The 24,427-nt window shown below is 43.6% G+C and overlaps 1 protein-coding gene across 6 annotated transcripts in view; it reads right to left on the reverse strand.

The window, feature by feature from the left end:
* Positions 1-24,427, reverse strand: part of GAS7 (growth arrest specific 7) — a 112,167-nt gene that overhangs the window by 49,925 nt on the left and 37,815 nt on the right. For 2 of the 6 annotated variants that reach the window (XM_035561872.2, XM_035561874.1), the window contains exons 2-3: positions 20,868-20,988; positions 1,575-1,646 (exon numbers count right to left, since the gene is read on the reverse strand). In XM_035561872.2, the coding sequence (XP_035417765.1) occupies positions 1,575-1,646; positions 20,868-20,988 (193 nt within the window). Of the gene's footprint in view, positions 1-1,574; positions 1,647-6,273; positions 6,305-11,797; positions 11,862-20,867; positions 20,992-24,427 lie in introns of those variants that run through there. The other 4 variants (XM_035561871.2, XM_050714400.1, XM_035561875.1 and 1 more) reach the window with 3 other exon arrangements.

Genomic DNA, 24,427 nt, shown 5'->3' on the forward strand with positions numbered 1-24,427 from the left:
ATAGGGTCTCCTCAGAGCCATTTCTTTTCGAGGCTGAACAGCCCCAACTCCCTCAGCCTGTCTTTGTAGGAGAGGTTCTCCAGCCGCTTGATCATCTTTGTGGCTCTCCTCTGGACTCTCGTAATACTTCCATGTCCTTCTTGTGCTGGGGGTCCCAGAGTCTTGTGCTGGGGGATCCCAGAGCTGAATGCAGGGCTCCAGGTGTGGTCTTATGAGAGCAGAGTAGAAGGGGAAAATCACCTTCCTTACCCTGCTGGCCATGCTTCTTTTGATGTAGCCCAGGATGCAGTTGGCTTTCTGGGTTGCAAGCACGCACTGCCAGCTCATGTCAACCTTGTCGTCAACCAGCATCCCCAAGTCCTTCTCCTCAGGGCTGCTCTTAATCCGTTTTCCACCCAGCCTGTATTTGTGCTTGGAATTGCCTTGGCCTAGGTACAGGACCTTGCACTTGGCCTTGCTGAACTTCATGAGATTTGCACAGGCCCAACTCTCAAGTCTGTCCTGGTCCCTTTGAATGGAATCCCTCCCCTCCAGTGTGTCAGCCGCACTGCACAGCTTGGTGTCATTGTCAAACTTGCTGAGGGTGCACTCAATCCCACTGTCCATGTCACCCACAAAAATGTTAAACAGTGCCAGTCCCAACATTGACCTCTGAGGAACACCACTCGTTACTGATCTCCACTTGGACATTGAGCTGTTGACCGCAACTCTTTGAGTGTGACCATCCAGCCAATTCCTTACCCACTGAGTGATGGATGGACCACAATCAATGGACCAAAACTCAAACAGTTCCCATAGCCAAGTCTGGTAAAATGATGTGTTTGAAGAATTAGTCTATGTAAAAGCACTGGTTTAATGGAGACGGGCTGTTTATTTCAAGAAAGCAAGCTTTGTAAGATGTTTATGATTTACGTACACAGCTGTAGGGTGCTTTACTTTTGGAAAATAGTGAGCAAAGAATAACGTTCATAGTAGGCTTAAATGAAGATACACAGCCAAGTTACGAATCCTTTGGTTACAACAAAATGTGCATCCTTAAAGCATGCTTCCCACTTGGCTCGGCCAGTAAAGACAGGCATCAGTTTGAAAAATTTTGGCAAAAAACGTTCTTTAGACTGCATTACTATCAGCTGACAGAAATGTAGTTACTACATGCTACAAGACTTCCTGGTTCCCATGTTCCCTGTGTGAAGGAGCTACAGCCGTCTCAGGTTTCCCTGCAGCCTGCTGCTTCTCAAGAGCCTGCAGAAAGCAGGACTGGAAAAGGCAGTCTGTCCTTCTGTCCTGAAGCCTGCAGCTCCAGTGCCTTGCTGGGCCACCAACCTGCCTCATTGCTCCAAGGAAGGAGCCACCTCAGCTCTGAGCAGGCATTTCAGACAGGCCACAAGATGCGTCAGTTAGGAAACAGCAGGTGAGATGTGTCAGAAGGGAAAGCCTCACCACATTTGCTCTGCCACACGATTGTGTACATTAAATATAAATCCCATTCAATCACAGTATTTTCATTTGCTTTGCTAACTTGTAGAGAAAGAGATTCACCCAAGGCAGTGGTCAGGCATGGCAACAAACAGTACCTGCAGGACTCTTCTGTGTCACAGGGCTCTTTGGAGTCCCAGGCACGCTGCTCGGCCGCTCCCAGGTTGTCTCTGTTGAAGGGAAACAGCAATGTAAGGATGATGGAGGCCTAGCACACCCAGCAGAGTTACATGTCTATGACACGTACAAATGGGTCTGACTCTCAGTGTTCTCTGATCCAGGTTCTCACCCCATGAGTAAGGTGTTTGCACCTCTCTGCACTCGCCATCTCTTCCCTTATCTTCCTGCCTTGCTTCCCAGCCCCCACTCACTTGGCAGCCTGCTAGGATCAGTGGAAATAGATTCAGAGTAGCATCACCAGTTCTTCCAGTGCAGGTCTACTCCAGGGCCACACTCAGCAAGACAGCAAGCTACAGCTGCAAGCAAAGATCACAATCCATGCAGAAAGCATTTCCAGGTATAGTTAAATCAAGCCCAGGATCCTGTCTGCAGCCCCGTGCAGACAAGGAGACCTGCCCAGCCACAGCAACTGCAGCACAGCCAGCCATGCCTCTTATCCTGGGAACAAAGACCAAACGGTGGCATTGCCTTTCAACCTGCTCTCCGCATGGAATGCAACTCAAAGACATAGTTTTAGTGATGTAAACACAGAACACAGCACTTTTTTTCCCCTCAAAAAAGCTATTTCCCTTGCAAAATTTTCTTTTTCTGCTTGGTTCTATGTCACCACTTTTGATACTCAAAAGACTGCTGCTGCTGCTTTTTCCTTCTTATTCTCCTCTAGTTTAACCATTCTGCTAATTTTCTCATCAAATGCAAAATTATCTTTGGCCACATGCAAAGCATAGAGGATTTAATTGCAAAATTTCACAGAAGTTGCAAATGGTAGATAGTGGAGTTAGAACAGCAACTTCTTTAAAAGTCTAGCTCAAAAGCCCAAGACAGCAACATTCCTTTAGAAAAGAAATATATATATTGGTATCAAACAAAAATAAATACTACTGCCTATCAATTAACTAAGAAAATAAGCAAGTTAGTGTAATCAAGTCAAAGCACTGCATTGACCACTTCGTTTCAAACTGTGATTCTCAGAACCCAACCAACAGCCATCCCTGCCAAAGCCTGAAATCCTACATCTCTCAATATTCTGGATGGAAATGGGCAAGTGGCAACAGGACAGGAGATGCTGAGAGAGCCCTTGTGTGTAACAGCATAGGGGCTGTCAGTCAGCACTTGTATGGGTGGCACATAAGGCTTCCTATCCTAAGTAAGTGCTTATTTGAGCAGCAAAAAAGATGGCAACATATTCTTCAAGAACTATAAGAGGGCTACTGGGTAAAGAAGGAAGAACCATTTCCTCTCTCTTCATATATACATTCATTCACATACACACACATGCAGATGTATTCAAGGGTTGCTTCAGGTTCTTCATTTCAGGAAAGAGGATCCCAAATTCCTTACTTCAGGAACTGCAGCTCCCAGATGGGAGAAGGTGCCATCCTCCCAAACCTATCATGCTCACATCCTTGAAGACACACACCCTGCTTCTTGCTTTGCACTCTCTCCCCTTCTTCCCAAGCCTCAGAACTCATGTAAAGCTTCTCATCAACCAACACCCCCAAGTCCTTCTCCTCAGGGCTGCTCTCAGTCCATTCTCCACCCAGCCTGTATTTGTGCTTGGGATTACCCCAACCCAGGTGCAGGACCTTGCACTTGGCCTTGTTGAACTGCATGAGGTTCATGTAGGCCCAACTCTCAAGGTTGTCCAGGTCCCTCTGGATGGCATCCCTTCCCTCCAGTGTGTTGACCGTACCACACGGCTTGGTGTCATTGGCAAACTTGCTGAGGGTGCACTCAATCCCACTGTCCATGTCACCAAGTTGTTAAATCATGCCAGTACTAACACTGACCCCTGAGAACACCACTTGTCACCAGTCTTCACCTGGACATTGAGCTGTTGACCGCAACTCTTTTGAGTATAACCATCCAGACAGTTCTTTACCCACTGAATGGTCCATACATCAAATCTATGTCTCTTCAATTTACAAATAAGGATGTAATGCAGGTCAGTGTCAAATGCTTTGCACAAATCAAAGTAGATGACATTAGCTGCTCTTCCCCTATCCACCTAAGCTGTAACTCCATCATAGAAGGCCACCAAATTTGTCAGGCATGATTTGTCCTTAGTGAAGTCATGCTGGCTGTCATCACTCACCTCTCTGTTTTCCATGTGAATTAGCATGGTTTCCAGGAGGATCTGCTCCATGATCTTGCCAGGAATAGATGTGAGACTAACTGGCCTGTAATTCCCCAGACCTTCCTTTTTTCTGTTTTTAAAAATGGGGGTTATGTTTCCCCTTTTCCAGTCACTGGGAACTTCAATAGACTGCCACAACTTTTCAATTATGATGGATGGTGGCTTAGCAGCTTCATCTGCTAGTTTTCTCAGGAGCCTCGGATGCATCGCATCAGGTCCTATGGACTTGTGCACGTTCAGGTTCCTTGGATTGTTTCAAACCTGATCTTCTCCTACAGTGGGCAGTTCTTCATTCTCCCAGTCCCTGCAACTTGGGTAGTGTGGCTAGAGCACTTGCTGGTGAAGACAAAAAAGTCACCTAAGCCTTCTCCATATCCTGGGTGACCAGGTCTTCTGTTTCCTTCTGGAGTGGGCCCACATTTTCCCTAGTCTTCCTTTTATCACTGCATACTTAGTAGAAGTCTTTCTTGTTGCCCTTTATGTCCCTGGCCAGATTTAATTCTATCAGGGCTTTAGCTTTCCAAACATGATCACTAGTTGCTCGGACAACATCTCTATTCATCCAAGGTTACCTGTCCTTGATTACACCATCTGTAGGCTTCCTTTTTGTGTTTGACTTTGTCCAGGAGCTCCTTGTTCATCCATGCAGGCCTCCTGGCATTTTTGCCTGAGCTCCTCTTTGCTAGGACACATCACTCTTGAGCTTGGATGAGGTGACCTTCAAACATCAACCAGCTTTCCTGGGCCCCTCTTCCCCCCAGGACTTTATCCCACGCTACTCTAACAAGCAGAACCCTGAACAGGCCAAAGTTTGCTCTCCTGAAGTCCAGGATAGTGATTTTGCTGTGCACCCTCCTCACTGCCCTAAGGATCTGGAACTTCACCTTTTCATGGTCACTGTAGCCAAGTCTGCCCTTGAGATTTACATTCCCCTTGCTGGAAGATGGTCCAGCATAGCACCTCTCCTTATAGGCTCCTCTATCACTTGGAGAAGAAAATTATCAACAGTGCAATCTAGGAATCTCCTGGATTGCTTATGCCCTGCTGTGCTGTTCCCCCAACAGATAATCAGGTTGATTGAATTCCCCCCCATGAGGACCAGAGCTTGTGCACATGAGGCTGCTCCTATCTATCAGTAGGGGGCATGTTCCTCTTGGTCTTCCTGGTCAGGTGGCCTGTAGCAGACCCCCACTATGTCACCTGTCCCTGCCCTCCCTTCAATCCTGACACATAAGCTGTGTCTACGCAGAAATGATATAGTAAGAGCAAAAATAGTTCCAAGACCCAAGGTATGCATGACAACAAAACAAAAGATGGTTTTCACAGATGTGGTTAAGCATTTTCTCCCAAATGAAAGCGGAAACCTGTTTTTTGGAAAAAAGCTCAATTTGCATCTGTTTGGCAGAATGAGAAATGGCATGATGTGTCAGGCCTTCAAAGAGACACATGCTCTGGGTCTTTATGTTAGTCAGGAAACACAACTTCTGAAGAGGCCGCAGTGTGGGTGATTTTTGGATCAAAGTGTAACAGCTGAAGAGGGTATTTTGTGTCCCTTCTCCATTAATCCTCAGAGGTCAAAGCAGCTGATTTACAGTTTGAAAATGCGGCATAAGCCAAACATTAATCATAAGCCTTAAGTTTGCATAATACTACCTGAATGTGTTCATATTGCTTTCAGGAATAGGTTTAGTATCTCTGCATGGTGTTATGTTGTAGTGCAATTTTAGGAGCTACATGTTCCATAGTTTCATTGGCCAAACTATGAGAATGGGACAGAGTAAGCTAGAGGACCTCTGGGTCTGTTTACTGTGCAGAAACTTTCCCTTGTCTTTAGGTTCTGTATCAGGTACAAGGTGTCACCCAACTGCTGGTGCTATCTCACATCTTTATAGATAGGTTTTGAGTTTGTTCTAGTTAATAGCAAGAAAACTGTAATGCTGAGCAGCTCCAAATACAGTGTCTGGCTCAAATATTGTAAAGCTGTGCAGGATCTCGCCTACAGAAAAGCTGGGGAGGGATTCTTTGACAGGTAGTGTAGTGATAGGACAAGGGGCAATGGCTTTAAACTAAAAGATGGTAGGTTTGCATTAGCTATAAGGAGGAAATTCTGTACTCTGAGGGTGGTGAGGCATTGGAACAGGTTACCTAGAGAAGCTGTGGATGCCCCATCCCTGGAAATGCTCAAGGCCAGGTTGGATGGGGCTTTGAACAACCTGGCCTGGTGGGAGGTGTCCCTGCCCATGGCAGAGGGTTTGGAACTAGATGATCTTTAATGCCCTTTCCAGCCCAAGCCATTCTATGATTCTGTGATAAGTTGCACAGGTCACTCTGACGTGGATGAAGAACAGCAAGTGAAATTTTCTCCTGTCCCTCCTCAATGCCACAAGAAGAAACCCTGCAAGCTTCTCACACTGTTCCTGATAAGATGCAGAATTAGAAGTGATATTTGTGGTAAGGTAAAACAGACTGCCCAGTCTTACCCCATCTTTTTTGCATTCACTTTGCACTCGCTGGTGGCATGTAGGAATCTCCTGTCTGTGTAGACAGTTTGCAGACCTCCTTTTCTTTCCTTGCTGCTCCACTGCATCTTTATAGGCTTTCTGCAAGGTTTTCTGCCTGTCTGTGGCTCCCCAAAGTGCAAAACTTGGCTGGACTTATGAGTCAAAGGGAGTGCAAACAGGCCTACTTTGTAAACAGGTTTCCTTTAACTGCATAATACTGCACTCCACTGTCCAAACCTCCAGGCTGCTTGAAGCTGACACACTCTATCTGGCGTTCTGGAAGCACACCTCACCTAGGCAGAAAGAAAGAAACTGATGGCAGTGCTTTTGCATCTTACCTCCCCTTTCTTGCTAAAATCTTTCCCACGTTTGTGATGAATCAGAAAGAGTTTAATGGCACTTCATTCCTTGATATTGTGGGGGAAAACAGCCCTAAAGAAAGGCAGGAGGAATTGGTAGGCTTGTGCATGTGAGGAGGGGAAATCACTCACAATGCCCTAAGACTGGAGTAAAACATTCAAAACTGTAGAAGCAGAAGGAATGGGTGAATGTAAGTACAATGAAAATATTTTCCTCCGGTTCCATACAGGGCATGTAGCACAAGGAGATTTTGTTTAGTTTAAACAAGAAGGTGTGACCTCTGCATCAGTTCATCCTGTCTCTCCCTTGCTGACCTCCTGCAGACTACAGCATAAGGAATCTCCTGATTTATCACAGAAGCTGCTGCTTCTCTTGTGCTCCACCATTTTGGCCCAGTGAGCCCTGCAGTACTGAACGCTATAGGGCTATGGTAACATCAGCTTAAAAGGCCCAACCAGCCAGCCTGTGCATGAGTTTGTCAACAACATGGTGTCTTCTCATTGCACTGCACAGTAACATTAGCCCACGGGCCTCCCAAGGCCCTAATCTTTACCTCCATCCTCATACTTATTTTAAATTAGAGACAGGAAAAGCACACAGAACTGACAGATGCAAATCTCCCTGCACCTGCATGAAACATGAGATTCAATCTCTTAAGTGCTGAAAGCAGAGCACTCTGTAGTACATGAACTATTTCAGCAGGAGTTGCCATGTCAGAACTGAAATCCAGCTCCATCCTATCCTGCAGCCTCCAAAGAGACTGAGGCTGCAATACAGTTTTTATTCTCCAGCCCTAAATGTTGCCATGGAGACAGGCACCATGGAAGAGTTCTTGAAATTTTATGTCTATGTGTTGACAGGGGAGGTGCTTGTTACTATCTCAGCAGCATGGGAGAAGTCGCTGACAACAGTCCTTATTTCATCTTTCAAAATATCTTTTAAAATGAGCACTGAGTACCATGCACCTCCTTTTGCAAACAATATGCCAGACAAAAGTGACCCTATGTTGCAAGCGTGGTAGTGATAATAATGCTGTTTCCAGCATTTACTGAGACATACTTTGCTTTTCTAGGTTTTAGGCCACTTTACCAGGGTAAGGTTACTACACCACCCTTTAGCTAGGGCATTCTGTATCACAGGGAAACTGTCACTAGGAGGTTTTATCTGTAAGAGAAAAGACATAATAGAAATGCTTGACATCTCTTAGTCATCTCCATAGAGGATTTACTGTCTCAGCTGCAGTTCTTAAGTTTAGTTGGAGTAGGTGTTGACTATGGCTGGTGAGATACAAAAGAAAAAGCCCAACCTACAGACTAAATCCATCCAAGCTCCCTAACTCTCTCAGAGAGCTGGAAAAATATTTAGGCAGAGGAAATACTGAAGAAGGATGTGGTTATGTTCCTTCCATTCACTGATCTCTTACTTCAGGTCTGGCAACCAACAATTGAAAAGAACTAAAATTTGTCTGTAAATGGTGAACATCCTCACTGTTTTCCGGTGTTGTAGTACTTGTTGTCTTACAGGAAAGAGCCCCTGTAATGAATTGCACCTGACTTTATTGAGTTTCAGGCTGATGTGCTGAGGTACACAACAAGGTATGCTAGGCAGAAGCTCCAGGAATATGCCTATCTAAGTGAATTTCTGGGCCATCTCCCTCAAAGAAACAACATGTTTTCAGCTTGCTTTGCAGTTGCTTTCTAACCAAGCAAAGATAAAATAATTCTTGTTTACTCTGTCAAAATAAAGAGTTCAAGATTTGGTAAAGGTTGGAAGTTACAAAATGACCAACCAACCAATAGCTTTAGAGTCACCCTTAGCTGGATTCTTTCCAGGCTATGCTCAGGCCATCAGCATAGATCTCGCATGCACTTCCTCTGGAGAATGGTCACTGTCTGCACTTACCCACGTCTCTCCCCCTCTCACAACAAAATCAGTGAAAATGCAAACATCGTTGTATGATTGCAGGTCAGAAACTTCTCCTGCTTAGTCTGTTGTCACACTCCAATTACCCAGTGAAATGCAGCATTATTAAAATTGCTTTCATGTTCGTGATTAAGGTCTAGCTTATTATAGTGCAGCAGGGAGGCTTCATTTACATCTGGTGCTTCTTAATTTAACCTGCATTGTGCGCTTACAATTCTTTAAAATTATGTGTCTTAGAAAAGGACAGTTGAGCTTGTGACATCCTAATGTTACAGTGCTCTCAGCTCTGGCATTGCATAGAAGCTAGGAGACATAGATGTAGTGAATTATATATTTTAGGATGGAGAACCTCAAAACATGCAGAAGCCCCTTTGAGTTTCTGTGGGTATTCTCTGACCAAACAAGTGTCCTAATGGCAATGGTACCACATAAAACATGACCGCAGCCACTGTTACTATCCCTTATCTGTGTATGTTATGCCAGGCACCATTCATGACAATGGCCCATGGACAAGGTGCAAGAAGGACAAAGAGCCATGGACATTCCAGCTGTAGATTCCAAGGCGGGTTAGTCAAGTCAGTGGTAAAAGATGGCTGGTGGTACCAGAAGAATACTAGGTAGTATCTATTTTTTCAGGCAGACAGAGAAAACTTTCCTGAGCCTCTGAAGTGTTGGACTTCTCAAGATTCTTTTCAAGGAAATAACTACTTGCCACTACACTTTTCAGACTACTTGAAAGTCCATGTCCTAGAACTTGGTGTTGCAGGTGGCATTTTAGTGGTGATTTTTGTGATGATGAGAATAAATGGGCCTTAATCAGGATCAAGATAATATGAAAGCAGACTTCTTGCTTTCCAGGAGGAAAAAGCTGTTCAGTAAATGGGAAGAACATAACATTGTAGACAAGAAAAGCCTGGAAGTAAGAACACACCATGTAAGGCTGACCTCATCTGAGAAAGCAAGACGGCAGCAAGCCACACAAACACTTGTGTCATAACTATGTAAGTCATCTTTAATGTGATGGACAATGTAGATGGAGTACTATTGTTTGACTAATGCAAGAGATATCACAGCTGCAGCACATCTGAGAATTTCTTCTGCATAGTCAAATATTTTCCAGCTGAATCTACCACCCACACACAGTAGTAAACCACTCCCAAAGACACTGAGCAACCATATGGCTAATGACATAGTAACTGTGCACTCCAGGCACACAGTGCATTCAAACTCGGCATGGCAATCTAATTCTAAGGCTCTCCATTCAAAAAACACACCAAGACCACCCATGCCATGCAGCCTAGAAATTTCTCCACATTCTGTTACAATCCAGGTTATATGCAGTCTCATCTGCTCTGCCAGCACCATTCAGCCAATGCCTTACTACACTCTCATATCAAAAAGAGGATTAACTGAATGTTAAAGCAAAGGAGATTGCTCTCTCCACTTTTTTTTAAAGATGGATAAATATTATCTATGCAAAGAAGATGGTTTTAAGAGGCTGTGTGAAGCACACTATTCCTTACACCTTTCAGAGACCAGATAGCATCTCCACCCTCCTATCCTGACTGCTGCTTAGCTTCTTGACTCCTTTGCTTTCCTGTCCTTCCCCATCACTTCTCCCTCTGCATGGACTCACATCTTCTCTCATTTGAAATCACAACACAGAACTGCAATTATTATTGATAAGAAAATGTCATACTAGGGAATTACTATATAAACACCCATTTCTTTCAGATGATGCCAGTGTAGTCCTAGGAAAGGGGAGAGGCTCAGCCCTAATAAAACTGCATGAAGGTAAAAGCAGTCCTAACACTGCCTGAACTAAATTTGAAACACTGTGTAGAAATGCAGCCAAAAAAACACAGTGCTAGTTTTCTTGCTTTGGGCTGTGAAAAATGCCAGCTAGAAGCCACCTGCCAACTCTGTGAAATAGCAACATGTAAATAAATGTAGTTCTTTGATGGGGACTGTCAGGTAGGAGATATTCAGGGCAGAAATCTTTTCATCTTACCTGCACCTGCCTCCAAATCACCCACAGGTTGTTCAGAAGTGCTCAACATTGAATGTAAACATCAGCAACCTGTCTATTTTGCACTCTGTCTCGGACAGGATATCTTCCTATTCACAGTCCTCCCATCAGCTCATATACATGAAAAGTTTTGAAAGCTTCACACACTGTGATTTTGCAACCCAGACCAGCATGGAAACATTTATTTCCTGTAATACCAGCACAACAACAGAGCTTCTAGCTGAGTTGCTGCAATGGTACCTGTCTTGGGAAGGGAACAGATGGAACATCCCTGTACACAGGAGCAACTAGCAATCTCAGCTGAACTGAGAAAACGGACACAGGTCCTGAGGACCCAGCAGGGGTCTACAGCACTTCACTTAAACACTTAGCGGCTTCTCTTCAGTAAGATAACACACAATAGCAGTTCCTCATTCAGTAAGATCACGCACAATAACAGCTCCTCACCTTAGTCACAGGCAGAGATAGAAGAGCCTGCATAGATCAATGGAGTGTTTATCAAGCCAGGACTTGAACCAGTTCACATGAAATATGAAGGCCATAAGATAACTGGCAGTTTCTGGAGGCCTTATTTCATGTTTCTCCCAACAGGTCAACACGGGAGCTGAACTTCGAGACCAATGGGAGTGCAGATGGAGAGCTGACTCCCCAGGGATGGAGACCACCACTATTTGGTGAGGTAAAAATAATAGAAAGAGCAGTACAGTTCTGATGAGGAAGCAATAACAAGAACTCCCATGTTCTGGTTTTCTTCTAAAGCAAATAAGGGAATTGGAGTGCTGAGAGGTGTCTGGTTGGTTCAGAAATTTGGGAGTTGAGTACAAGGATGATTGCCGCTGTCTCCACTCCTCCTACCCTTTTTCTCCCCTTGTCTGCAAAGAGGACTCCTAAACCCACCCGTGTGGGCTGTGAAGACTCCCTTCCCACTTAACTGCCCTCACCTCTGGCTGCCAACACCCTCCTACATCCCCAGAAAGCAGAAGCACATATCCCGACAACCCCTTCCCTGATGCTGAGAAGGACCAGGCCAGCAAAGGATGGGTTGCACACCCTGCCCTTTCCATCCAGAGTCACAAGCACCAATGCCCCTGCCCAAATTTTCGCTACAGGGCAGCAGGAGCTTCAAGACAGGGGGATGAGGGTCTGGGGTTGCTTATAATCAATTGGCTTCTAATAGCCATTTCCTCTTACCTTGGAATGTGTGGTGAACGTCGGACAACATGGACTGAGTGCACGTCATAGAGGGCTTGCAGAAGGTGCAAGGGACTGCGTGGCTGTGAGTAGTAAGGCTAAGGTTGAAGAAACTGGAAGACTGTAAGCATGGGGATAGCCAAACACAGGAGATTTTAAAGTCTAAAACTTTATAGGTAAAAAAATCCAAGGCAGAATACTATTGTCCAAGGGCACAGGGGACATAGTGCCGAAGAACATCCAATGCTGCAGGCCTGGGATGGACCTTCTCACCTTTAGACAGTTATTTCTCAGAGTAACCATTTCTCTCCCATTCACTGCTCCAGCAGCAGAAAAAAAACTTTTCCCCTCCCTTTGCTGCATCAAACCTTTGAGTACTGCATACACAGATACGTGTTTTTCAGATCATACCTAGCAGTTTCTAGTACACAGAAAAGTCTTCAGCAGGGCTTACAGCTCTTTAGAGGAACACTAAACTGTTTCTCTGTCCTGCTATAAGCTATATGCTGTGGCTACACTGAATGAGGCGAAGTGTGCTACAGGGAAGGTGTTCTCCTCCCAGAGATAATCTCTGAAGCTGTACTTATAAAGTCTGCATTGCCTTTCCACTAACTTCCTTCCAGCCTCCGTGTGACCTTCTAGGTTCTTCTTAGTACTTATGCAATGAAAGTTTCTGCAGACATATTTTTTTTTCTCAATCATTGCTACCCTGAGAGGTCATATTTCTGATATTTCTGCTACTTCAATTCCCTAAACCTGTAAGACTTCCTGCTCCCATATGAATGTTTTCCCTGGTCTGATCTGCAGAGGTGTTTGTCTGGCCTTCCAGTCACTTTTAGGGTGTAGCTCACGTTAGCTATTTTAGATGCCTACAACAGGAAGATAACTGAGAGGTGAAGGTAATTATTTCTTTTCATTGATAAACAGTGAGATTAGAAGATCCAGTTCAAATGGTGATGTCCACCCATGCACAGTACCTTCAGACAGGTGAATCAAATCCTGCCCTACTCAGACAGTGATGGGGATGGTGAAACTTATCTAAGGGCACTACAGTAAGCGCTCCTTGAGCCCAGCCAGTGCTGTGGACTTTGATGAGTGTCCTTTGCACACACTTCCTTGAGTTTATCATCCTTGCTTGGTTGTGTCAAATTCTAAACAGAAAGCTGGTACATATACTTAACCCCCCAAATCCCAGTAAAGATATCTTGATCATACTTCCAGACAGCATGACTCCTCACAGGAATGATGCAAAGTCTGCAAAATAAGGACTATCCCAACCTTCCAGGAGTTTTAGAGTGGTTAGTCATCTCTCTACTTTTCCTTATGTTTTGACATTACAAGCTATGATGGCTGTAGACGTTGCACAAAATAGATGCCCAGCATTCCAAATGTAATGTATTCAACCTTCCTACAGCAGGCCATATTGTGAAAACAAATTTTTTCATTATGCAGACCTTTACAGGTTGGACGCTTTTAGAATGGCTTCGGGATTTGAGTCCAATCAGCTTCAAAGAATGATAAATGTGGAATGTTTATCTGATTTGGCCAGCAGGTGGAGATAGACAAGAACATGCTGTCTGTGGGCTAGCTCATTTACCCGTGCAGATATGTTTGTTCAATAAAGAGTTGCCCCACTTCTTTCATTACAGTTTTTTTCTAACATATTTTTCTGGGTAAGGACACTGTCTCATAAATTCTATTTCCTTCCAGTTAAGTACCAATTTCCTTGTGTTTATCATGTAAAGACAATGAAAATCAGATCACTCTCAGTGGAAATGCTAGTAAGGTCAGATAAGACACAAGACCAATAATCACAATGTAGAAGGGCACTAAATGTTGTAAGCAGCTGACAGAATAATAGTGGCAGGTTCTGCTGTATTTTGAAGGCTCGTAAGAATCATCACGTTACTTCCCCCTAAAATCCCATTGGCTCCCAGGTTTGGGAATGCATATCTTGAGTTCCCTTGTCTGAATAGCTCAAGCACCAAGAGCAGAAAGCCTATTTAATCTAACAAAGGCCTCTGCATTTTGTGAGGAAGGACACAAATGGTGACAGCCAGTTGGAGCAGCAGGGGTGGTGCAGTGCTGGTCATGTTTGGAAAGGCAATTTGTCGAACTGGACTGGCCATCCAACACTTCCTATCTTCAGGAGGAAGGAGCAGAACTACACAAAAGATTCAGGGTGAGGAGCAGTATAGAACCTCACTGCACCAAAATTTGTATAGCTTTTATTCCCTGACCTTCTTCAAAGCCTATGTTCCCTCCAGGATTCTGTCTGTGCACCCATCCCAGCAGATCAACTGCAAGGTGTGGAGCCCACCAGTGCTGCTGTCCTGGATGCAGGACCACTGACTAATCCTGCCTTTTTTAAGGGAGCAGGAGGGCAGGACTGTCCAGGGAGGATGAGGATCTGCCCCAAACCATAGTGGGAATTTTCAGCACATGTACACGTAAGGACACATGACGTGAAGCACAGCAAATGTTCTTCTCAACTTATATTAAGGTTCTTTCTGACTTAGAGGAGCAGGAAAAGCAAAACAGCAGTTGTATGCCAATAGTGTAGCTATATATGATGTATTTAAAAATCTTGGAAACCCAACAATATTGAATAAAAAACAACTCCCATGTGAGTACCAGGCATTTGTCATCCTCTACATTAATATTTTCATTTAGGTTAGGCTTTACAGACTGAAAAAACCGGCCTGACAGGGATTTTAAGAAGTCATTTGGTCCCTGCTGTACTCCAAACCAAGGCCAACATGACTTTTCACAGTTTTGTGCCACCTACTTTTACAGATCTGCAGTGACACTGAAACCCAGGCAACTCCCTGCTCCCACACTCCACTAGCTTAAGAGAGCCAGGAAGAGTTAGGGTTGTCCTCATTGCAACTGACACGTTACTGTATCCTCTAGTCACCACAAGCACTGCAAAACAGCCTACTTTCATGTCCTCATTCATATCTTCACTTTCTTAGGGCAAATAGACCCAATCTCTTCACATGTGCCCACAGGCCATGTTTTCCACATCTCTCATCATTCTCAACACTCTTTTCTGGACTTTATACAACTGGCTTACATTTTTCCTGAAGTGTGGAGCTCAAACAAGATAAAATATTCTAGCTGAGGCTTCATAATTTCCTTGTAAAGTTGAAGGAATACTTTCATGCCTCACAAACAACACTCCTATTTTATACAATGGAAAATGCTGTCTGCTTTTCTAATAGCACAACCCTGCTGATTTGATTTCAGATCCTCAAGAGCTCCTACATCTTTGTCTGTGAGCTGCTCCATTGCCAGCCTTTGTCACTTAATTATTTCTGATGAAATCTCCAATCTTACGCACATCTTTATCGAACAGCTTCTTACACTTTCAGCATGTGTCCTCAGTTGCAGGATGATTCTGAATTCTGAGCTTGTTCTGTGCAGAACACGATGTTCTCTCCCAGCTTCATTTAAAGTTAACATTTGAATAAGTACTCTCAATGTCAACATGCCATTCATTTCTGGAAATACTGACTAGAGAGAAGCCTAGGGAATTCCCTGCAGGATTTCCTTCTGTGCAAACTTCCCTTTGACAAGGGACCATTGAGAACTGCTCTTTGAGTATGATCTGCCAAGCAGTTCTGCACTACCTTCATAGTTATTTATGATCCCTTTCCCCTTAATTTGCTTTCCCTCTAGCCAGCTTCCAATTTGTCTTTGCTATTTTTAAGACTCTCTGTAAAAGAGCGGCCCTGCTGCAAATGGAGTCTTTGCTCACAGCCCTGCCCTGCCTTGAGGATGCATAAATGTTTAGCCACAATCCCCCAATCCATCTGAGAGGGTGCATACCTCATCTGATCACTTCTTGTTGATGATGGAAGTGCTAAAACTGCTGTAACCTTGCCAAGAAAGCCTGCTTTTGCCAGCATTCACCTTCTGTAAGGTGATGATTCCCTCTGCAACTCCTCAACACAGCGTGTCATGGAAGTTTTGTGCTCTTACCCATCCCAGGGCTCAGCCACAGCCCTGAATTTCGAGAATGGTCCCAACCTACTACACTTTAGGATATGCCTCCTAGTGACTCACTGGGCAACTGGTTGAGCACATAGGACAGCTGGAGTGCTGTAGAGAAGGACATGCCACTCAGGGGATGTCCACATAAAATATTTAAATGAATAGACAGTGAACTCAGTGCCTGGAGCTTCCACATATGGTTAGCATATGGCTGAGTTAAGTGACTGTATTCTACCTCATGCATGAGAGACAATATAATGGAAAGGACAAACAGAGGGAGTGTGCATGATAGGAATGCATAAGGGATATGTATATAAACAAAGCAGAAGCTTTGGGCTCTTCATGGGCATCAGGCTACAGGAGACCCAGCAGAGTGCCTTTCAACCAAAAATGCAATGTTAACATTTTTTACCTAACATCAGCCTTGAAGAAAATAAAACAAACAAAAAAAGCCACTGTGTAACACTAGCATTTGGCTGAGTTTTGTTGTAGGCCAAGTCTGGTATCTCTGGACTCTGGCAGAGGTGGGATTAAAGATAGCTCCTGCAGCAGTATGCTGTAGCCAGAGGCCAAGCAGCTGCATCCTTGGATGGAATTGGTTGCGCAGGCTCCCCAGGGTGTGTATGGAACATGAGCGATAGTCAAACGAACTGCTAGCAGGGCTCTCCAGCTGAGGAGAGCTGAGGATGTTCCTGGATGCTCTGTCATGGGGATGCGGCTGCCCGTCCTTCCACTCACTTTCTGGCTGCTTTTCCTTGATATCACTACCTGTGAAAGCACCTTCCACTCTGTCCACTGAGCAGCTGTTTGCTTTTCCTAGTTATTATTAGTTTCTCCTCTCAAATTTCTGCATGACTGGGCTGAAGTAGATAATCTCTTCCCTCTGTTTCAGCTTCACTGCCTAGCTCAGCCTCAGTGGGTAGGAGAGGCACAGAGAAATAACACAGAACCTGTGGTAGGAGGGATATTATAAGTTAATTAAGAGAAAACACTAACTTCAGTTTTCACAGCAGCCAGAGACACCTGCTGTAAGCTAGGAGAACACCCTGTCATATTCTCTGAAATCATTTACTCCCTCACCAAGTGGAGTTCAGACCAGGGTTGAGATATAGAAATCCCTTTGTGGATTTAAAGATTAAAGAAAGGAAAAAGAAAAGTCTACATAAAGTACAACCCACTATAACAAAGCTAAAGTTGTACAGTCTCTTCAGACAATTTTGGTGCTTCAGCACCTGGAGAAGACACCCTTGCTATGACGGGGTGATTCTGATCCTGATCCAGATTCTATACATGAAAGAAACGCCACAGGACATTTCAGAGGAGCTAGGGAGTGAACCTTTGGTGAACCACAGATAGCGACTGCAGAGGCCTTCCCAGGACAATTTCATGATTCTTCCTGTTGAACAAGAAGCTTTGTGAAACCTGATAACAGGAGACATGAGACATACACAGGGACACACCTACACTGCTCTGAAGTCAGAGCCTTCACTTTGGGACTGAAAACTGAAGTCCTCTCTGACAGAAGGCTACAAATAGAGGAGAAAAAAACTAATTTTTCAGTACACTGCAGTGTAACAAGGCCCCTATAAACCTTTATAATCCAAGTATATGTCATAGTGTTTTGCTGCATGTCAGAGGATCCATACCTTTGGTGCCAGCTCTTTACCATGCAGCAGAAGGCTCTGAGAGGACTGAGTAGAAAGTGTACTAATTGAGATTCTCCTGACTGAAACATCTACTGTAACCTTCAATGAACAATGCCTTGGTGTCATCCATTTGTCTAAAACTCACCTTCCAGTGCAGCTATGTTAACATACAATTCTAATGTAATACTTTATTCACAACATCTAGTTTCAGCAAAGCAGTTACAGATGCCTGTGAAAGACAGAAGTAAAAAAGAAAGGAAAACCACAATTAAACCACTTAGAGTAAAAATAACCCAGAAATTTCTCTCTCATTCCCTTATCACTCTGGAATACTGTCCTCTCCTGGCAGGGTGGTACACAGCTTCCTAAGCATACCTTATACCTTGCTGTATCTATTAAGGAGATCCCTTCACAAGAAAGCCTGCATCAAAATTTGTGAAGAGTTTTGAAGAGGCCTTGAAACACTTTCTTATTGTTCATCTTAATAAAAAGACAACTGGTTCCTGGGAGATCTGAAAAATGGTTACAACCTCACTAGCCAAGTGTTTTGCATCTGCTGCCATTGTTGGTAATGGTGAGAAAAACACCTTTAACCATATGGATGAAACTGAAAGCCAACCAGGAACATGTCCACTTCCTAGAAATATAGCTACTGGCCTCTAAGTTACTGTACTTGTGAAACTTAACAGTGATGTCTCTCTCAAACACTCCAGCATACGTTCATCATTTGGTAATAGCTACAATAAAGGGAGACCAATTTAGGAGTGCATCTTCACAAAAGAAGAAACCTTGATGGAAAAGAGACCTAGATCCTACTGCTGAAACAATGGTGCCAAGAAGGCAAAGTAGGAAGGAGGTACATGAAACTGTGACAGAAATGTATGCTGGCACCATGTCGCCATTACAAATATTGTCAGTCTTTATCTGGATACTGCCAGCAGCAGCTGCAGCAGTTACAGGACAAACAAGCAGTTAAGACAAGTGAGCAGGTGTAGTCAGTGAGATGTCCAGTCTATGAAACTTATTATAAACATTAACTATGCCAATACAGATCTGCCACACAGCAAAGATGGGGACTGCAGTTTTATAGCATATTGTCTTTTACTTATGCTTTGGCTCAAAGCCAAAGAATACTTTCTGAGTGTTAAGGTACAATCCCACTGTTAAACAAGCCTCACATGCCAAATGTGACTTTGTGTTGACTACATGGCTCAGCAGCTCCAACTCTGCAGCACAGTCAAGGAATAAAGTGCATATACAACATGAGACTGGACGATCTGTCTATGGACAGTCCTGCACTACCAGTTTTGGAGGGACAAAGGTCAGAGCCAATTAGTCAGATTTAATCAAAACACTGTACTGACAGCTGCTTAATCCAAGGCTGGATGAGGCTTCATCACATGCTTCAACAGAAAGTTCTAGAGATTGCATCCATCTTCTGCTTTGTCTGAGGCCTAAATGACACCACAGGGGACACTTTCTTGGCAAATAATTCACCTTGAGGAAGCACAGACATTGTCAATGTGAATCTGACAATGCAATATAGCCCAGCTAGAGCAAAAAAAAACCTCCCAGGCAAGATCATCAAACTGCCAAAACTAGCAAACATTAACATCCACACAGATAGACAACTTTCAGGCAGCAGCATATTCTAACTGAGCAAACTGAAAGGAACTGAGCTGGCCAAGAACACCAGCTAAACTGGAGTGATGGACGGGTGATGTACAGTGCCCCTGTACATGCCGTAGGGCATGTACACAGAAATCTCCCTTCTATCCTCTCTTCTATTCTGTTACTCTGAAAGCCATATTCCTTGCTGCCTAGCAATCCCATTGCAGTAGGTGAGACAGGAATTTGCAAATAGCAGGACAGGTTGGAAGCGAGAAGTCTCTAGCCCAGCTGTTCACTCTGAGCAGTATCGCTGCCAACAACAGATAATGTCAGCCACAACCTTGTCTAGCCATCTGAAAACATCCAAGGATGAAGATTCTACCACCTCCGTGGTCTGCTTCTGCCAGGGCTACCCTGACTTCTTAGTGAAAACTTGATTTCCAGCCCTTAACTTCTGAAGCAGGCTGTGGCTATTGTCTTTTCCTATATCACCTGTAACTTTTGTGAGGATAGTAAAAAGCTGTCTGAGACTACGTGGAAACAGTTCAGGCCATCTGCTTTTCTGGGATAGGGTTACTGTGACAAGAGTGTTTATTGCATGAAAACCAGGCTCTGCTTCTTACTGCTTTTTCTGACCTCAAGCCAATGCATGTGAGTAAGGGTCCATTGCCATGCTGGCTCAGGACTGAGCTTAATCACCACCTTATCCACCTCTGAATTGCAACGGGGACAGGGTATCTAACTCCTACTGACCTCCCCAGCCATGCAGGGGATGTTGTCAATGAACCAAAGCACACCGTGCTTCAAAGTGAAGGTGTTTTATGGTAATTATATATGAGTGTTTAATGGTAATGTGACTTCTGCAGGGTCCTATGAGATGTCAGTACATAAAACCAAGGTAAATAATGACTTGGCAGACTTGTAAGCCAAAGGCTTCTTCAGCTAAATAGATCAGTCACTGAACGGACCATGAGGCTCACTGTGACAGCCCATGGCTCTTCCTTGCCCTCACAGTGAGTCAGAAAGAGGAACGTCAATGGTGATTCCTGGTGGATTTGACTATGTTATGAACACAGCGAACTCTTGCCGTCCTCTCCTCCCCTGTCATTCTGTCATTCTTTCTGCTTCAGAAATCTGGTTTTGCTGGTCACAAGTCCCTGTTTTGCAATGCTGTTATAAGCTCATGACCAGAGAAGGTAGATAGTGTAAGTCAAAAGTGGTACAAGTCTAACAGTTCTTGAGCAGTTTATAAGATTGTGAGTTAAGTCTGTTACCCTACTAGCAAGACAGTGAATTAAAGACTGAAATATAGACTGAAAAGTCTATCTTTGATATCCCACTGCACAGCCTTTTCTTTTATCTCCACAGGGAAGGTGACTCTGACTTAAGCAACTTTTCAATTAACTACTTATGTTTTCCTCTAAAGGTGATATGTGACATTCTATTAAATAACTCTACATATGTGTACATATATAGATACACATATCTGCAGCTGAAGGAAAAAGAAATAAAGAATGTGATAAAAATTAAATCATTACAGTATTTTATATTCTGAATCATTTACGGCAGAGTTGTTTCTACTTTACATTACCTATCTTTTATAAAAGCTTCAGATATCTTCTAATGGTCAGAATTAACATGAGAGAGGACCAGAACACTAGATTTAGTTACATTATTTCCTTCATATGGTGGCAGGGTCATATATTCATTTCTTTGACTCACTAGGTGTAGCTAGCCATCAAAATTAACTTGAGAGACAACTTCCTGCAGCAGATTTCTGCAGGTAGTGTGACACATCTACTGGAGCCTCCACTTACCATTTGTGAAGGTGTTCACATAGTACCTGCGGCCCTGGGGAGACATATAGCTCTGCCAGCCTGGGGGAAGATGGCCATTCAAGGTATCTTCTCCTGGCTGAGTAGTTGCCTTTCTGGGTTTCTGCTGAGGACCAAAAAAAAAAAAAAAAAAAAAAAAAAAAAAAAGAAAAAACACGATCTTTTAAGTCAATATCTAGATAATTTAAAATCTAACCAGACACACATCTGGAAAGAGACCATATGGTTTAGCATTCTAGAGACTGCAAAACACCCAAAGACTTTCAGTCCATTTCTCTCCTTATCTGTCCTAGTTTCATCCAGAACATGATTTATATCCTAGAAATCTTCCCTTGGAGCACTGGGTGCACAGAACATCCTTTGGGAGAGAAATGAAACCCCTCTGTATTTGATGTTCCATGAGCACCCGGACTTGTCCAAGAAAAGCATTCTTGTTAAACAATAAAACTTGAAGCAGAGAATAATCAAGTGCCTGAGAAAGAAAGACATGCATGTGGCACTCTCATTCATTTCATGTAGACATACTGGCAGGTCAAAGTGCTGGTCATAAAGGTGCTGTCCCAATTTAATTTACAGGGGCATCATCACCTTCAGACATTGTGAAGATGAAACACTGCAGATGCCTGTTGCCTATAGGAACAACATGCTGAAGTACATTTATCAGTATGATGATTATACACCGATAATGGAAGTAATTATCAGTGCATACATTACTGATCCAGATGTAATCTGGATCCACATCATCCAGTGACTATCATCCTGATTGTTAGGATCCAGATCACCATGAGTGATCCAGACCATTAGGAACAGCAGGAGATAAGCATCATGCTGTCACCTGCTCTCCAGGCACACAAAGAACTGCTATGAGGGTTCAAGTGCCACCTCAGCTGTACATCTCTTCACCAATTCAGTTGCAAGCCTCAGTGTGCTGGGGTTCAGGCTGCAAGGAAAAGAAAGAGGTGAAGCTGAAGTGCAAGTAACTGTCTGCACCACATTGCATCACCTGGTGATATCACTGCTTCCAAGCGGCTCCAGTGGTTCCTTGGAAGCTAGGGAGTTACAGCAGCTGTGAGAATAGCAAAGAGGGTTTCATCACAAAGATGGCTTGAAGCCCTGTCTGGTCCCTTCAACCAGGGACACTGAATAAGGCCAAGCTGGGAAAATAAGATACATGGGCAAAGACTGCCAGTTGCAGCCTCGTAGGGCTGCAGCTATGAACCCAACAGCTTCCTCCTGGCTCACATCTAGAGAGCTTCACCCTGTCTTCCCCTAATCCCTAAGGCAAACCAGGCATATACTGATTTTTGTTTGTTTGTTTGTTTATTTGCATTGCCCTCAAAGGAAGAAATATAAGAAAGCAAGGAAAAATGTGTGAAATGCAATCATTTATTCCATGGAAGCAAATCTCCTTCCAGGACATGCCTTCTGATATTGTGGAGGACAGGTCAGAAATGACTGCACTAAACTCACAAGCAGCCACATTCAGAGGGCAGGCAGACCTTCAGCTTCTGCACACAACATTCAAACATTGACAGACATATGAATATTACTGTCAGAGAAAGAAACAAATAAACAAACAGAACAACAAAAAAACATGTTGTGTCCTTCTACAATTCATATTCTGAGTGAAATTCCAAATCTGCTCCAACCCAGAATAAACAGCACATTTAATGGTTTTGGAGCCAAATGTCTATTTTCTGTTTCTTTTCAGTTTGAGAAAACTGATTACAATGGCTCTGAAGGAGCAGCAAACTAAAGAATGATCTTCCATTTATGCCTCATCAGGCATTCTTGCACAGGCAGGTCACAGGCTGCAAGGCAGCTGTATGGACCCAAGTCCAGCGCGAGATAACCACTACCTCCACACTGCAGCACAGATTGTGCCTATGCTGATTCAGATTTTAGCTCCTCTCCTAAGCAGAGATACAGCCTGGGAGACTCAGCTGACCCAACATGAATTTGACAAGTTAGCTAGGCAGATACTAAGGGACTCTATAAGGTGTATGACTCACATGTCTATTCTGCATACCTATGGCTAGCACAGTGGTGATCGGTAAGATCTTTGTCATCTAATCCTATCTCCTGCTCTTCTGCTCTCTGAGGTTCAATTAAATCAATTTACATCTCTGTATCTGTATCTGTTATCACCCTGCTTTATATGTGAGAAAGCAGAAGCTTTCACAGTTTATGCTGCTATTTGATATTTACTTTTTGCTGATCCCAGCTTAGGATGCAAGGGAAAAAACCTCTCACACGTTAGCTGGTCCAAAGGCACATGTTCTTATTGTTGTTATACTATTGCCTAGAAATGTACTAAATGAAATTCCCATCTCAATGAAACTAGCACAGCTATGCCTATTCTACTGTGACCATATGGACTGGATCCCTCCATACATGCCATGGAAACACTTCCGTGTTTCGTAAAGCTTTCTGTGAAAGCTCTAAATCCTATTGAAAACACTAAATATATGTATATGAATATGAATATATGAAAACACTAAAGTTCATGGATATGACAGAAAAATTGGTATCCCTGTTTTATCTCTGAGGTATCTTGAGTTCTTCTCCAACATGATGGGTGTTTACAGAATTGTCTTTTTCACTAAGGAATGAGACTTCTAACAATTCCAACAAACGCATACTTATTTCCAGTTCCTTACAGCCATTTACTGGCACCACCAAAAGGACTTGCTCACACAGCTACGGCACCTGCAGTACGGACTCAATGTCCAGCAACATCTTTTGTTTGATTTAATTCTCAATCAAGACTGAAAATAATTCACTGCAGGCTCCCCAGGCACAATGTCTCCGGAAGCATCCCACTGCTCATGCAGGTGATGCAGACCAGTGGCTGTGTCTATGGCACTGACCATGTACTCTTCTCAAGCAAATCTTACAAACAAAAGCATTTTTGTGCAAGCTGACTTTGGGTCCTTCTCAGTTTGTGTGCTCTTTCCTGCCATATAGAGGAGCTTTTTCATCTCATGTCTCTCTCAGACACCCCTTTGCACAGCCTTACCTAATGGGAACATTGGGAATTAAAAAGGACTCTTGGAAAGAGTGTGTCTTACCAGTGCAGTAACTTTATTAACGTCTAAGAAGACATCTGGCTGATTTCTGTCTCCAGGACTACCTCCTGAGGGGCTGTACTTGCACCTTACCCATACACAGTCCTTATTCAAAGCATGGGTAGGTTTGGTGAGAAAGCCAGGGCTGAAGGACATTCAGAGGTTCAAGGTCAATGAACATATGCAGGGAAGGTCAAAACAGAAGGGAAAGAGAGATAGTTCCTGACTATTTTTTTGAACCACAAAACCTCTCTCTCCCAACACATTCCAAGGGACAGCACAGAGTAATGCTCCAGGGGCAGCTCCTGAACTCTCTCCATCACAGGATTAATGACCCCCATTGTTGTTTAAAAAAGCATACTGAATAAAATTGAAATTCCACAGCCTAGAAGACAAAGTTACACCAAAAAAGCACACAAGCACTATGTTTCACAGTTAATAATTCTATTTTGGAGTTACTGTCTCACCATTGCT

This window comes from Cygnus atratus, chromosome 18 (genome assembly GCF_013377495.2).
Source record: "Cygnus atratus isolate AKBS03 ecotype Queensland, Australia chromosome 18, CAtr_DNAZoo_HiC_assembly, whole genome shotgun sequence".
NCBI classification, from domain to species: Eukaryota; Metazoa; Chordata; class Aves; order Anseriformes; family Anatidae; genus Cygnus; species Cygnus atratus.